Source organism: Protopterus annectens, chromosome 2.part2 (assembly GCF_019279795.1).
Source record: "Protopterus annectens isolate FY-2018-M chromosome 2.part2, PAN1.0, whole genome shotgun sequence".
Lineage (NCBI taxonomy): Eukaryota > Metazoa > Chordata > Ceratodontiformes > Protopteridae > Protopterus > Protopterus annectens.
The window spans coordinates 686261895-686279395 of record NC_056730.1 but is presented as its reverse complement, the minus strand read 5'-3'; the positions used below and the strand labels follow the sequence as shown (position 1 = coordinate 686279395).

The window sequence follows — 17501 nt, the reverse complement described above, 5'->3', positions numbered from 1 at the left end:
ATATTGAATGATGTTTGAGAATGGGATGGAGTTGCGGAAGTCATTAATAAAGATGTTGAAGAGGAGGGGGCCTAATATTGAACCTTGTGGAACACCAGTTGGGGTATTAAGGAATGAGGAGGTGGCCTTTTTCCATTTTACTGCTTGATGTCTGTTGGATAAGTAACTGGAGAACCAGTTCAAAGAGGAAAGAGATAGGTTAAGCTTAGAGAGTTTAGCTAGAAGAAGGTTATGGGAGATGGTGTCAAAGGCCTTAGAAAGATCCAGTAGAAGGGTAGAAACAATATGACCAGAGTCTCTGGCTTTATTTACTGTTTCCAGGAAGGAGAGGAGGGCTGTCATAGTGCTGTGGCCTGGTCTGAAGCCATGTTGTGTGGGAGTTAGTAGGTTGTTATCAATGAGGTATGGTAGGAGTTGTAGTTGGATACACTTTTCAAGGAGTTTGGAGATGGGAGACAGGATAGCGATGGGACGAAAGTTGGAGACATTGTTATTGTTACCTCCTTTATATAAAGGTATGATAAAGGCCTTTTTCCAGATAAGGCGAACTGTGCTTTCTTGGATAGAGCAGATGATTAAAATACTAATGGGGTAGGCAATGGCTTCAGCAGCTATGCTGAGGAATTGTGAAGGAATATTATCGGGAGCATTTGAACCAGACTTCAGTTTTATATATTTAATGTTATATTTCTTATACAGTTCCCTGTGGATGTTAAATTACATTGTACTCCTAAACACATAATAGTACAATGAAATAAAGTTGCCAGAGAAACTACAGTGTAAAATTATAGGAGAATAACTCTAGCAGCATTGCTTATAGATAACATTTTTATTCAGTTATGTTATTCAGAAATTACAGTGTAGAAAAATTGCAGTAATATACTATGGTGGGGTCACTGCATCAGCTGATAGTGTCCAATGAAGTTTGAGTTACAAGGTAGTTGTATTGAAATAGCATAAAGGATAGAATGGAGACAGAATTTGTCAGTTCTTTTCTTTTGAAGCAAGAGTGAAATACAAAGAATGACATAATAGGAAGACGTATTATTAGAATAAGATTTAGTTATAACTTATAACTTGGTAGAGATGCTTATGATATTAAAGAAGAGGGGAGTACAGATGATAAGAGTGACCATGAAGGGGGATCTTGGAGTATTTTGGGGTGGAGAGTCCCTAAACCTGGTGAGGAATAGTTACATAACCACACGTGACTGAGATGTTGTTAAAGCATAGTCTTCAAGTTTGGAATTTTATCTGCTAATTTTATTAGGGCAGCGATCACATTCCAGAGCTTTGAGACATAATGTGAGTATATGGATTCAATTGCTAAGTTAAGTGGTCTTTTTATTTGTAGTAGAAATTGTTCACTAGAACAGAGATCCTTGTTTGGGCAGTCATGCAGTATCCAGTACTGATGGCCATTTTCTGGGCGATAAATAAGTTTAAATGCTGTAATTAAGTGGGAGTAGGTTAGGTAGTTTAGTAGTTAAAGCCAATCGAGCTGTTAAACTGTTTTAAGGCATAATAATAGTACAACCTAGATGAAAGGTTGGTAGCAAACTTTGCCACCTTGTTGTAACAAGACACAAATTTGGCTTTTTGTGGGGGTGTGCAGGTTTGTGAAGAGTGCAGAAGCATATAGGACGGATGGCAGTAGGTTGGCTGAGGCTAGTGTTATGCTTGCTGTGTCTGTAGGGTATGCCTTGACCTTATACAGGGAGCCTAATTTCTGATGTGCTTTTTTAATAGGTTGAAGGATATGCTGGTTGAACCTGAGTTTGTCATCTATTATAGGTTCATGAGTAAATACTGGGCTATCAGTTTACAGATCGTTACAAGCGTAGCTGATAACACAAGGTCAGAATCAAACCCTGTACCTTGTGTCTGTGAGGTTAAGACCTTAGTCATTATGCCATTATGCTAACCCTTGCCTATTATGCCTGGAACAATGGTTTGGGTTACTGTTTCAGTTCTGGTGCAACTGGCTGAAGTTATGTTGAAAGATCGCTTTTGATTGAGCTAGTCTTTTGGGGTGAAAAATACTGATTTTGTTTTGTTAGGATTAAGTAACAGGTTGTGATTTTTTAGCCAGGATTCAACGAAGGAGAAAGAAGACTGGGTGCTCTCTTGGAGCTTTGTATAAAGAATGGAATGATCATCGTATTGTGCTATGCCAGCTGGATGGGTGGCAGAATGAGGCTTATTAATGTAGATGTTGAAGAGAAGGGGTCCTAGTTTGGATCTTTGTGGTATTCCAGTAGTGCTGGTAGAAAGGATGAGAAAATGTGTTCCCTGTCAGACAGATAACGAATGAACCACGAATGGGAGAAGTGGCAGAGGCCAACAGAAGCAAGTTCTATGGGAATGTTGTGGTGTGACATGGTATGAAATGCTTTTGATAGATCGAAGAACAAGGTGGATACTAATTTGCTGTCATTTCTGTATTGGTTTATAATGCTGGTGAAATTTTGAATTGCAGTTATTATGCTGTGATGGGGTCTGAATCTATGCTGTGTATTAGACACAAGATTATTTGAACTAAGGTTTGCATCAATTGAAAATGGATGCATTTCTCTAATATCTTTGACAATGGTGATAGGACAATAACAGGCCTATAGTTGTTCAATTCTGTAGGTGGACCTCTTTTGTGTAGTAGTGGTATAATATATAGTTGCTTCCAAATGAATGGGATATATTTTTTTTCCATGGATGTGTTTATCAGGATGGAGACTGGAAAAGTTATTATGTCAGGAGCTAGTTGTAAGTAGTCAGTTAAGAGGTGCTCAGCCATAACACAATAATAGGCGTGAGCAAAACTGCAAAGAATTCCATTGTTTACAGTCTATGTTCTCTTTTTTATGCACTGTACTGTGAAAATTCAAATGTGCCCTAATTACTGTAAGATATTCAGCACAGAAGAAAATGTGCAAATTATGTGCAGAACAGTAATTAATGCATAACAGAGTGCAGTAGAATACAGAAAAGTAATACAGATCATTAGTCAATGATATTAAGATACACAAGAAAGAACACTGGCATTGCAGGTAAATAGTTACATCAAATGTAGAGGTTCATGCAGTGTCTATACAGCATTTATAATTTTTGTGGCAAGTCATTTTTTAATAACAGTCCGGTGAACTTGCATAAAACTGCTTTGTATGTTGTTACATTAGAAGTGCTCAAAGTGCTCTTCATATAGGTTTAGAGCAGATGGGTGGCGGGATTAAGTTCCAAAGTTTAGGGTTACTGTAGCTGCCTTTTCAAATGTCTGAAGTGGGACAGTGCTGGTGTGACTTCTTGTGATTGCCAGCTGCAGTGGTGAAGGAGTGTGGCTTAGGGGAGCCATCAGTGATTGCCCCAAAATCACTGTTACCAGACAAATGCTGTTTATAAAGTTCTTCATCCTTTTTTATGTGTAGTCACTATTTCTTGTTAATAAAATCACATTTATAATTACAAGGGAACTGCACAACTGCAGATGCTAAGTTAAGGTAGGGTGGAAATATGAAAGAGTAAGGACCCACAGTATATATGTACCACAAGGATGTTGATTTAGTAAATTAAAATAATGATGAGAATGTGCATCGAGCATAAATATGTGCTGGGTATTTCAAAGGAATGTGTGAAGAGATAAAAAAGAAGCTTAAAAAAAGAAGAGTGGTGTTTTCTGATAAGGTGAGTATATATTTGCTCCTTACCTCTTTGCAAATAATTGTGCATTATTTTAGTTGTCTTCTAGAAAAAGAAGGTAGACTGTTTCCTGAGAGCTTTTATTATTTTTATTTGTGTACTACTTCTTGCAGCAAAAAAGCTGTCATGGCATTTAGAGGAAGTGTTGTAAGCCTTGTGGGTTCCTTCTGGGCATCTATTTCTATCTCTGTCTCTCTCGCTCATAATATACTGTTTGTTTCAAATATGGAAGCTTCGACTCTGTTTAGATATGTGTATCATTTTGTGACAGAACAAACACAGAGAATGGCGTCTTCCAGGATGTATTGTGTCAGCTGAGGCTGCAAGCACGGAAGAGTTCAAACTGCATTATCTAAACAGGCCCTTTTGTTATATTTCTGATACCCAAGTGTATAAAACTCAACTTCAGACAAACTAGTTCAGGAAATATTTAATGCAAATTCAGATACTAAATGGCAGGAATGAGACGTTTACTTACTGTAAGCAACTTATGTATCTGAAATTTGGTTGTCCCACTGTTATGTATGTACCTTATCGTATTTTATACTATATGCTGTAACATATGCACACATATTAAACTGATTTGTGACTAAAAAAAGGCCTAGGGAATAGTCCACCTGTTTAACAACCAAACAAGTAAACAAACAAACAAACAATAAATATAAAGGATTAAATCTGTTTGCTGATCATAGCACATTTATTATGTGTTCGATGCATGGATGCCGAGAAATGTACCTTGAGGGGTTCACTTTTGAGGTGAATCTTGACATCTATATCAACAACACATAATTTAGCATTATGATCACAGATCCAATCATAATTATTTGTAGTCCATAGAGCTTTAAAGTACTACTCATTAGAGTGAAAAAAGGAAGAAGAAAAAATACTAAGTGTTTACCAGCATTCAAAGTCATAAAGCAGTCAACCACTTAGCAAGTGCTGTCAGAAAGGCAGTGTAACACAGTCCCTTTGCATTTACACTCATATTGCCATGCTGCTAAACTGTCTAGGTTTTCACAGAACATCCATATTTTTTGCCTCATTCATTTGGTCTGTTTTTCATAAAGTCCGTGGTTTTCAGAGAAACCACAGAGGATTGAAATTGAAGACGCTCAATAATGAAAGACGTCACAGAGGATTGAAAACACTAAATAATGACATATATTTATGTTTCTGACTTCTTATCCTTCAGAAATGCAGGTGAAATTACTCTGGTAACTTTCTTCATTTGTAAGAGGAAGGGACACCCTATTGGCATGGACAGCAGACAGAATCAAATGTTGTTTTCTTCTACTGTCATGTATTCTGTCTTGCATGGGACCTGACCTTAACAAGTTTAGGAGGGGGTGCTTAACATTTGTTAAAGTTGGGTCTCGTGCAACTGTGGCACTTAGCTGATTTGTCTTTTTCTGAATATTTGAGTGTAATCATTGTGCTCCAGCACTGTAAACAAATAATCACATATTTCAGGTCAGTAGTTAAATTCATAAATTAATAAACAAATAAATCATCATACATTTCAGCAAAAATATTCACTCAGAAGCTAAGCACATTACAGTTACAGTGGCAGAAGTACACAGAATAAATGCTGCATATGTTTAGCAATAAAAAATCTGACAACACTGGTCAAAGTACATATAATACACTGTTAGTTGTTGTTGATGATGAAAAGGATTAAAGGGTGTAGCTAACTTCCTTTTTATATAATGCAATCTCAAAAAATGAAACAGTTCTTACAGGCTTTCAAACCTCTTTAACCACATTTAAAAACATTAGAGCAGGAAGTATTAGTTACAGTTAAAAAAATGCATGTATCAGCCAGCCAGAATGGGCAGAAAGTGGGGAGAAGTATTTGCCTATAACAAAGGCTGTCTTTAATGTGAGGCAGACTATATTAATGGCACTTTTTTAAAGATCTGTGGTTTATAAAGTAGCGTGAGGTAATAGGAAAGTAGAAGTGTGGATCATAATTATGCAATGATTTTCTTGTTTCATTGGGTAATTTAAGTTGCTCAGACATGACAAGCTGCTAAAGTACCTAAATGTAAACATAAAAAAATGTCATGGGTTGTAACATCTGAAAACATTAATGCAGGTTAATTATGTAAGATCTTGTGAGTGAAGCACTACACTGTTATGAAATAAAAAGGAAGTAAAACCATATTTTTTTCTTTTTTTTCTCTACTTTTGTAAGTGGCTCAGTTTTATTTCTGGACCATCTTCCCATTGCATTGAGAGGTCACTTTGCAGAGGGAATGCAAAACCTTCTTTTGATTGGCAAAATATGTTTGTATTACAATATGACTTTACTTATGGAAGGCAAAACTTCTCTTTGGCAGGTACAAAAGTTCACTCTGGATCTCAAAAGAAAAAAATAAATAAATGCTGCCCATTACAATTATTGCCTATCATGAAGATATATCTAATTTCATTAAGAATGAATACATGATTGCAGTGGCTACCTTCAGCAGATTAAGTGTTATCTTATAGTATTTTAACTCTAGAAGACTTTTGCCCATCAAAACTTCTAGAATAATCATATGAGAGATGAAATGGGAAAGAAATCTGGTAAAGAACAATGATGTGGGCTTGTATGTACTGTATGTAAGGCAGATGGTCAGTGAGTAGATTAGATGGCCTGTACCTGTATAGTTGCTACAGAAAGGCTAGATAGTTGAGAAGATGGCTGCCAGTTCCTGAAAAACTAATTCTCTGTAGTACATCAGATCCTTTTCTTTGATAGGGTACAAAATGAATTATTCTGCCATGGTAGAACATTCCCTTCCAAACCATATTGTTCTTTTCTTATAGCAAAGTGAAGAAGCAAAAACTCAAGTTTTTCTTAGATAGCTCATCGGTGTTAGCAGTCCCAGAGGTTGCACACTTACCTGGCGTGCTAGTAGAATAGGTTGTGGGTTCTCTTTCCCCTCCAGGTACTTAGATTAGTTTTTTCAGTTGTTTCCATTACAGTGAAGCATTAGATAAGTGCACCATTCTCCAGGTAAGATGTTAAATCAAGGTTCCATCTGCCTGAGTAGGTAATAGGTCATGTGAATGTTGCCATGGCACTTTATAAAAAATAGTTCTCTGATGCACTGCCAAATTTCTTCTACTCATTATAAATACCACCTCATGTTTACCTGAAAGGAGGCCTAGTGGGACTAACTTGACCAACAAAGGATAAACAGATTAATTCATACATGACAAAAATGGAGCATATGTTTATTATATTCTTAGTCATAAAAAACATGAAGATACCCTTACTAAATGTAGCTGTACAACAATAATGCACTTTAAAGTAATGACAGTGATGAAGATGTTGATAAGTTTTAGGACCTTTTCTAAATGAACCGGAAGTTAAAGGCATCGTGTTCAATAGCATGCTTATGTAACAGTGATGTCTGAATTTAAACTAAGAAGCAAATGTTCGCAGCAATGAGCATTCTAATGTTACGGCACTTGCAAATTCATTACTTTTTGGTAGTACAGTGTTCAATTTTATTCCATTGTTATATTTTGAGTCTGCATATTTCTGGATAATTGATAGCTGTAGATAAATGTAGAAACTGGAAAGCATTAACCACCTTTATGTTATGTGGTCTTTCTGTCAAGATAAATGCAAAACTTTAAAAATTATTTCCTAATAATCTTTTCTATAATTCTTTTTGTTGTTTCAGCATTATTTCAATCTTTTACTTTTATGTAGACTTTTATAAGACCTGAATTCACCATTTTCACACATAGGTTCATGGGCTCATTGGTAGTCACAAGTCTATTGGCCCAAGCCTACTCAAATTTACCACATATTTACCAACATATTGCTGACAGTGTCAATACCCCACAGAATTTTATGGTTATGATACAGGCTTTTACACATTGGGTATTCATAGACTGTCCCTGTGCATTAATGACATAGGTACCAAACCAGGGGTAAACTTTTAATGTCCCTTTCATTGGTCCAAGTTACATTTGAATATGGTTAGGGAAGAACTTTGCTGCACATAGATGGGAAGCCTGTTTACAAGAGGATGTAATCTTTGAGACACATACCTTTCCATCCAACATGTCCTGTTTATGTCACAGATGAGGTTTAGGTCTTAAGAGTGGTATTTCTGATGCTGTTTGTTTTATGGATTTGCAACAGATCCATCAGTGTGACATCATTGTGGCATCAGAGGATGAGTTGTAGGCCAGGCATAGATTGGCACACAGCAGTCTGTAGGAAACTGACTACGAGGCTTGAGCTTTGAGATGGTCTGCATAGGACTTGTTGTTTCCTCCATGTATTGTTTTTGTAAAGAACCTTTGTAGTCTCTCAAGCTGTTTCAAGTGCCAGTTCAGGCATACGCTGAAGGGTGCATTGCAATTGATGCAAAATCACAAATAGTAGAGCACAGGTTAGGACGCTACAACCAAGGAGCATGAACACTGACAGTAATCTTACTTTATAGCACTTTGTAATATTTATTTTTTTCCAATGCAGGGACAGGATAAGTTTTAGAGTAAGTCCTTATACTTATTTGTTAAGAAATAAAAATATGTAATAAATTATTAAAGAACAAATTCATTATATTAAATTATATTGTGAAAGGGTAAATTGTAATATTTTCAGTAGATGTTAATTTTAATATATGCAAGTATTTCAAGTAGGTTTTGGCTCCTTTAAAGTAGTTAAAATATGTCAAGGTGTTTTATGTAATTGCCTTAATTGACTAATTATCTTAATTGGTGGAAGGAAGTTTTGTATAAATTGTGGGATGTGATGTACCATTGTTATTCCTTCAAGATGAAATGCCAAGGTACCAGAATAAATTTAAACTAAAATATTTATCCTTGACCTGTGCTTTTTGAAGCTGTGCTCTACTATATGAGTTTTTGCCTTGGTGCTTGTGAAGTTCGGCATTGTAATTAATGACTGGTCTAATGAGAACCGAGTACAGTGAAATAATAAGCTCCATGGAATTGAATGCCATGCCCTTACTAATAAATTGTGCAACATAGAATGATTTTCTCACCACATTGGATACATGGTGGTCAAAGGTCAGGTTACTGTCAAAATATTTTCTCAGATCCCTTGCCACTGAGTCTACTTTTAGGGATGCATTGTCAATGTGGTAATTTCCAAATGGCTTTCCTTCCAAAGGCTACTGTTATGCATTTTTCACACAGAGTTTTATTCCATGGCTCTGGCACCATTGCTTGTTATTTCTTAGGACCTATTTCTTGGGATCATTGAGAGTTTTGGACTTTATTTAATTTTCTCATGTTTCTGCTACTGTTTTTGCAAATAAAATAATTTCTTTCAGGATGTGAATCAGTTCTGAACATTGTAAGTTCAATGAACGAAAGCATTTTACACTTTAAAGCCTGTTATCCTTGACTAAATTTTTACATTTGTATTAATTTTGGAATTTGTTTATGAAGAAGCAGCTCATTACTGATCGATACAATTTCTGCTCTAGCGCAGTGCTCAATGAGAATTTTATATGTGCTTCAGAAGGGGATGATATTACTGAAAAATGTTTTTAGTTTAAATTTGGAAAGAAATGTGGAGTAAAAATAACCTCAAAATGTTACATTTTCTTAACTGTTTATACCCATTTCACAATACTCCACAATGCTTACTAGATATCTTCAAAACTGGGCCTATGTTCAGCCATCGAATGCGACTTGCATCAAATAGCTATTCCCCAAACATTAAACATTGAAAGTTACTTTTACCAAACAGGCATATCTCCAAAAATAAAATCATAGAATGGCCATAGCTGACCAACATAATGGAACCAAAATGTACTACTTGCTTACTGGTAACTTAAGCATAAGAAAGGCTGCCCTTTCCCCAATTTAGTGCGGCCTCAGAGTTGGTGTATATAATTAGCTGGGGTGTGGGGGTGCAGCCCCCACATAAGTAGTATCCACTGTTCACTGAATCCTCCTGTTGTGGGGGGCTGTGCCCCCCTCCATTAATTATATATACCAATTGCAAGGTCACACTAAATTGGGAAAAAGGCAGGTTTTCTTAAAGTTAAGTTACTGGTGAGTAAGTAGTACGTTTCAGGTCCATTATGTTGGTTTACTGTGGCCATTCGATTATTTTATTTTCAGAGATATGCCTGTTCAGTATAAGTAATGTTCGATGTTTAACATTCGGGGTTGCATTCGATGGCTGAACATAGAAACTTCAAAATTAGCCTCTGCATTTCAAGGTATAGGTTTAACATTTTTTTTGTTTTGAATTGCCTAAATTATATGCCTTTGTAGAATGTTTTATTTAATAGATTTATGGTTACATATGTTTGTTTGACAGCAGAGTGACTGTGTCTGCTGCTAGGTGACATGGTAGGGGTGGAAGGTTGCTCTTGATTCAAAATCCCATACCTTAATACAAATCATTTTCTCCTTAGTGAAATACTCACTACTATGTAGATTTATTTTACAAACATTGCATTCCCTCATTTTAAAGTAATGCGTTATCATGCTTTTAAGTTTATAGACAGGTTAAAAAACAACTATCTAAATGATAATTACCGATGGATATTGGTTCATCCCAGACTAGGAGTGCTCAATGTACCTCAATAGTTCTGTCTTTTTCTCCTTTCAAATGCTAAAACTTTGATTGCTATCATTTTGCAGGATTCTTTCTGTCAGCCAACCATCAGCCATCCTTCTGCTCTTGGCCCATTCATTTTATTTGATCCCTGTGAGATGAGATACAATCATAGAGGATGTCATTCAAGCAGGAATCGGGGCTTTTTAGCTTATTGCCTAATCCTTTCTTTGGTGGTTAATGTTAAAACGTGTATCTGAATGAAACGCCATGCTATGTCATCCCTCAATGAATGTACTTTTCCCACACATATGTCAGAGGGCTACCATCACCAAAGCAACATGTCAGGAACCTGACCATAATGACCCAGTCAGTGGCCATAATCACTGCCTCTGCTTATATCTGGCAACTGGTGTACCAGAACCACGTATACAGGGAGATAGAGATGCAGATGCATATATAGATTTAGACAGAGAAAGCACTGAAGAGGACCGTTAGTTGGTGAAGGCTGCTTTACAAATGTTACAGCTACATAATAAATCTAAACTGGTGGAATCACTTGGTGCTATCTTTTTTTTTTAATCATATAACTTTTGATATAAAACCCCCTTACTTTTCAGTACACCTTAGCTGTTTCTTCGATATCTATATTTGTCTTTCTTTCTATTTATCCAAAATTAGCTTTTTGCTGCATTTTGATTTTTGTTTGCATTTTGTTACTTTGATATATTGTGTAAGTATTGTAATAAATAGGTTTCAAAAACAAATTATTTTCCAAAATACAATTTTTCAGTGACAAACCTAGACACACACAACTAATACACTGATGAAGAACATTTGATTCTCTTTTGTGATTTAAAAAGTAACACTCTTCAGTGGCACAACTACATCTCAGCAGGCTGATGATATTAGAGATTAAAAATAGCACATTTGTTGTAGAATCATTATTAGCTTTACAACATATTTAATATTTTCCATTTTTGCCTTTTAGGTTTCCTGAAATGTGACACTGACGAAGGAGGTGAGGGCAGGGAAGAGCTGGGGGAGGAGCTGTTTGATACAGTTCAGTCCTCTATTGTATCTGGAGACAGCTTGAGATTCTTTGTGAGTGTAAACCTGGAAAGCCATCTCAATGCAGCAGGCAAGTATTTGCTTCATTTGCTTTGACTCCGAAAGATTACCAGTCCATAGCATAACCAAACTTATGTTATCAAGTACATGTGAGAGTTCACACACACACACACACACACACACACACACACACACACACACACACACACACACACGCATGCACACGCACACACACACACACACACACACACACACACACACACACACACACACACACACACACACACACACACACACACACACACACACACACACACATACACACACACACACACACACACACACACACACACACACACACACACACACACACACACACACACACACACACACACACACACACACACACACACACACACACACACACACACACACACACACACACACACACACACAGAAAAGGAGCCCCTACTTGTAAAATATGCAACCTCAGTAATCACATAACACAGTTGAAATTGTCTGGAAGTTAAAATATCTGAAAAAAAAATCATAACAGAAATGGATTACTCCATGCAATTTCCCACCACCAAAAGGACCATCAATAAATCAACAGACAACTATTCAGCAAAAATTAAATCAATAAGAAATCTATAAACTCTCTAAGATCATATAGCTTCCCTCCAATCTAAAGCCATTTGACATTCAGACATTTTAATTTGTGCAGAAGTTATTCACAGACTGATCGTTTACTAAGCTGTAATGCTGACCATCGCTTTTGAAAAAAACAAATTCCCACACTTTGTCAATAGCTCAAAGTGAAGAAAGGATTACTTTTTTTACTTATTATGTATTTATTTAATTTTGAAAAACATCTTTAAAACTGTTAAAGTGATCACACACCCAAAAACACAGAAAATTTATTGTGATAAGTAAGCCACAGACTGCTGCAAGAAATCAGTCACAGCACACTATGCTTACATCCGAACCAGTGAAGCATATCTGTCAATTCCAAAAGAATTAAAGTAGTGTAATAAGAAAGTTATTTGCATGGTTACATGGCAGTTTATATTGAAAATAAGTGGAGATATTAAAAACGCTCTGTTTCTCATAATTATGCTGAAAAGTCTTCCAAGGTAAATACAGCCTTCGGATTTGGCATGGAACCATACCTCTCAACCTTAGAACAAGAATTCTGGACAAAGCGACAAATACAATTGGGACACAAGCCCAAAAATAGTTATGCATCATAGACACCATTGAAACAAGTGCAGCTGCAAACATTATACATTACGCATAATGTTTCTATCCCATTATTGTCAGTTAAAAATTATATGGCTCATTCAATCCTGCCTTCCTTTGCAACAAAGAAAACCATACTTTGAAATGACAAATCCATTAAAAATAATAAAACACATTGGCTCCACATCCTGCAACTTCCTACCTGCAAACAACCACAGAGCTTTCACTGAAACTAGGTCTGCTTATTTCCACAGAATGACACCTCTCCCTAATTAAGTCTAATGGTATACAATCTACCAAGATCTGGACTACCTGAAATAAATTAAATTATGGCCTGTAAATTGAAGTGCACTTTGTTTAATTAAACTACATTTCAAAGCCCACTTGCTGTATTTTTTCAGTAACATCCCAATATCCATTTCCAGGTCACTTTACAAGACATTGGCAGTGGTAGACTTAACATCCTCCAGATCCCTACAGGATCACACTCATACTGCTAACATTGTCCATTAAATGTAAATATCCATCCACTGTAAATGGCAAGAAGCTATGTCTTAAAAAATCTATTTTTGGCATTCATTGTACCCTAGTATCAGGTTTTGAAATAAAGAAACATATTCTCCACAGTTTGCAAGTCTCTGTCTTTAATAATCATCTACTATTGCAGTACTCCCAACACAAACACACACATACACACTAAAACCCTCAACATTAAAACAATGACATTGTGCCAACTTGATTTGCCAGTAATGATGATCCACCAAAGATATGCTTACTGTTGTCCAATCTACCACTGCTTAGAACCCATAAATGACAAGACAGTACTGGGTGATTTTTTTGTTTGTCAAAAAAAAAACAATAAACTTTATATGCTACAGTCCCACATTAGTCAATCCATTACTGGCCCATTAACCCTAGGCTGCTGTCTCCTTAATCCCTGCGACTGCATTACCTTGGGTGACTACTTTTATTTCCTAAGCAAAAGACACAAATTGGAAGATGAGGCAAAAATCCAGACATTCTTCGAAAATCCATACAGTTGAGAGGTATGATTTCATATTCAGTACAACACTCTCCCTATCAGAAAAGCTGCAATTTAATGAAAGTGTACATTTAATGTAGGATGCATTTGTGAGCTAACTTTTTTGTATGTTAGCCTCTTTGTGCATGTGTCTCTCTCTGTCTCTCTGTCATGCACACATAAACACACACACACACACACACACACACACACACACACACACACACACACACACACACACACACACACACACACACACACACTTCTACTTTCACACACACAAACATTCTGCTTTCATGCATGCACTCACTCACACCATACTTACCTATTAACACAGGTTATGTGCTGTCTCTTTAAAAGGCAATGGCAGCAAATCCATAGACGAGTCCCTCTTCAGCAAGAACACACACATTGATTCTTTGGCAAGAAATAATGGTGCAAACACACAGGCCCTTCTTTGTTGCAAAAAAATCAAAACTAGAAGGATGCTTTAGTGTATGCGCACACCGATATTAGAGTTACAGGTCACAGCCGTGAAAAACACAACAAAAAAGTGTTTTGGGGCATGCGTACATCAATGTTGGAGTTAGAGGTAGAGGGCCTCATGGCAGAGCTCTGAGGGCCACATGCGGCCCACGGGACGCAGGTTGGACACATCTACTCTAGATATATTATTTATTCACTTATGAAACAAGCATTGCATTTCTAAATTTAAGACCAAATATGACAGTGATTTTTTTTTTTTTTTGAAATGCCAAATGATTATTTAAAATGCATTTAAAAACACATGCTAAGATTTTACAAAATGCACATTGATTAACTTTTGCTCTTCATGACAGCAGTTTTGCTTCTAGGATTCCTGCTTTAGGAACTTCACTTGAGTGCTGTAGCCAGGCCCACTACAGAGTTTTCCATCTTATATGTTGTCTTTGGCATGCAGATGCAGTTTGGCATGTGTGAAACTTGGTACTCATGAACCACCTTCTAACATGAATGGATCTGCTGTCATGTTTCAGAAATTCTGTTAGACTGCTAGACTCCTTCCCTCTTCTTCTGCTGCCTTCGGGAGTGTAGTACGAGGAGGTCCTTGTTATTGATATGCATGAAGTCCTTGAGCACCCAAGATCTTCAAGCTCCTGTTTATATGGCCTTTGTTTTAGGAAATCACACAGCACATGAGGTGTTTCATGCCCTCTCTACTGGATTGTTCCTTGAGTTTAAAAAAGTTTTGAGCTCCTTAGTTATCCTTCTATAGGGACTAGTCTTTAAGTATGTTCCTCTGGAAATCTGAGAGCACCCTTATTCTGCTACTGCGACTTCTGAGGAGGAAAGATGCTACATATCAGGTTCTGGTAAATTGAAATACTTATTATCCAGTCATGCTGGAGGTCACTCTTTCACCTGCAGTCCATAAACTGAAGCCTGTCTACAAACCAGTCTATGGGATGGCTCAAGTTTTGAAAAGTATGACATGAGGGTGTACTCTGCCATGTTGGTGTTTAAAGGTTTACAATACACTTCTCAGCTGTACAAATTCCAATCCCTCCTAGTATAGTCAGTACTGAGAGCACTCAAGGTCCACCCATAGAATGGGATAAGAAAGAATCTCTTCCTGACACTGTAAATGTTTTTGTGAAACAACAGGACCTGGTCAGTGTAAATGCACAGGATGGAATCGTTTAGGGTGTTGACCCAATTAAAGGATACATGAACAACCCACTCTATTTTCTGGCATTTTTCTCTTTGCCAGAATAGTTCTCTTTCCTTGTAGGCTGGTGGCTCTTTGTTGTTTTCTATTCTAGCAGAAATCATGACCCCTTTTGATCAATGGTTCACTTTCTCTTTCTCTACTGTTTACATCAAGGGAAGAATCCCCACCATTACTCCTTGCAGAAGGTCAAATGGCCCCCTCTTACATATGGGTCTCTGTTGGCAGAATACCCTTAGATATCATTTGCACAATTTTGAGTATATTTTAAGTGATGTGACTCATAGTTGAAAGTGTAGGTGACATTAATTTAAAGAAAATGAGTGTTTTTAATCTGGATCTGGAGCATTTCTCCCTGGGCCTCCGCTGAAAACAGGCTCTGTGGAACCTAGTCGGACATTCCCGGTCAACAAATGTTAAATTAAAATTAAATTAAAATTAAAATTAAAAAAAATTTACATTCAACTCTGAATACTTTTGTGAATTTATATGAAACAATATTTTAGGATTTGTGTGTTAAAAGCCTGATAAAATGCATAACTTTTAAGAAAAGAAGGCTATGAACAGGCTTTGAATAAACATATTAAAATGATGAATGTTTCATGAAAGTGAACAAAGGAAGTGGACTGTTAATTGTGATGAGTCAGATGTATGTGACAAGAATGATTAAGCTTTTGAATGATTCATATAATTATACATTTGTGCCTTTGCTAAATATTTATGACTGTTGTAAGTTTCTTGATTATATTTTACTTGCTTTTTTTGAATCAAAATTCCTTCTCCTGTTACTTGCATAAACATTTAATGGTTGAATACTCAAAAACAGAATATGTTTTTTAGGGGATTCCTAAGGTACATAAAAATCTTACCAACCCACCTTTCAGACCAGTTGTAGCCAGTAGGGGTTCTAAAACTAAATTTATATATTTTATTTAGTTAAGGTGTTGAATTCATTAGTTCATGTAGCTTCTTCTTTTATAAAACATTCTTGTGACTTTTGATATGTATTAATTATATTTTTTAATGGCACTAAAAGGTATTTGTTCATGAGTTATGCATACTTATTTTCCACAAGATTGTGGAATACAATATGCTAAGAATTATTTGACTAGGAAGACTACTGTTAATAAAGTAAAAATAATTTTTGTTGGAAAGTTATTTTGCTTTTAATGGGAAGTATTTTCAACAGAACACCGGAGTTGTAATGGGGACTGCCGAAGCATTTGCCAATATAGTTATAGCACGGTGGGAAGGTAATCTTTTTATTGATTTAACACTGGATTTCAGATTTTTTTTTCTACTAAAATTTTTAGATAGTCTTCTTTTGTTAATAACCATGACCATTTTGTAGTCATTATCCAAGAGTCATGAAATTCAACACATTAAGGCAACATTTTATATAAGCATCTAGGAGTTGATTAGCTGATTATTGTTTTCCGTAATGAAGTGAAGTTTTTTATTGACTTATTCAGGGACAGAGAATATATAAGATCTATTTTGACAGAAATTTCTAAGGAGAGATTATATAAAAAGATGGTCCCATTTTACACTCAGTTTAAAGATGGGTTTATTGGTCCATAAACATGCCTTTTTGTAAAGCTTTTAAGAATTCCTTTGTAGTGCTTATTTATTTAAATCGTTCCAGATCTATTGATATTATATCTACTAACTGGAATTTCATTTTAGGTAATAGTGACCTACTAAAAGTAAAAGGCTGTTTTCCAAAATGTATATATATATATATATATATATATATATATATATATATATATATCTATATACAAGGACTAAAAATAGTAAATATATATTACAGGATGGTAGGGAAGTGGTGTCTTTACCTATTATTAGAAATTTAAATGATAATTTCCCCTGTTAAACTTGTAAAGGGTTTAGGTTTATTGATAAGAGCTCTTTTTTCCCACATTAGACACACAAAATTGAATGTAAGAGTTATTTTACTTGTAACAGTACACGATGGGTATATGTTACTAAGTGTGCTTCCTCTATCTAAATGTGCTTGCTGTAGCTCTTTTTACACACTGGAGACTCTGTATAAGTTATCTGACAGAATTAAGACACATATAAATAATATTAAAATATTTCATACTAATAATGCCCTTTGGAGACATAAGACACATATAAATATTATTAAAAGATGTCATATTTCTAATGCCCTTTGGAGACATAATACTCAACGCCACGTTTAAAAAATCTTTTTTTATGTA

At 35.9% G+C, this 17501-nt stretch overlaps 1 protein-coding gene across 3 annotated transcripts in view; it reads left to right on the top strand.

The window, feature by feature from the left end:
* The window catches only part of SLC4A11 (solute carrier family 4 member 11), a 1277001-nt gene that overhangs the window by 510615 nt on the left and 748885 nt on the right, over positions 1 to 17501 (top strand). For all 3 annotated transcript variants that reach the window (XM_044064085.1, XM_044064086.1, XM_044064087.1), the window contains exon 3: positions 11229 to 11378. In XM_044064085.1, the coding sequence (XP_043920020.1) occupies positions 11229 to 11378 (150 nt within the window). The remainder of the gene's footprint in view (positions 1 to 11228; positions 11379 to 17501) is intronic.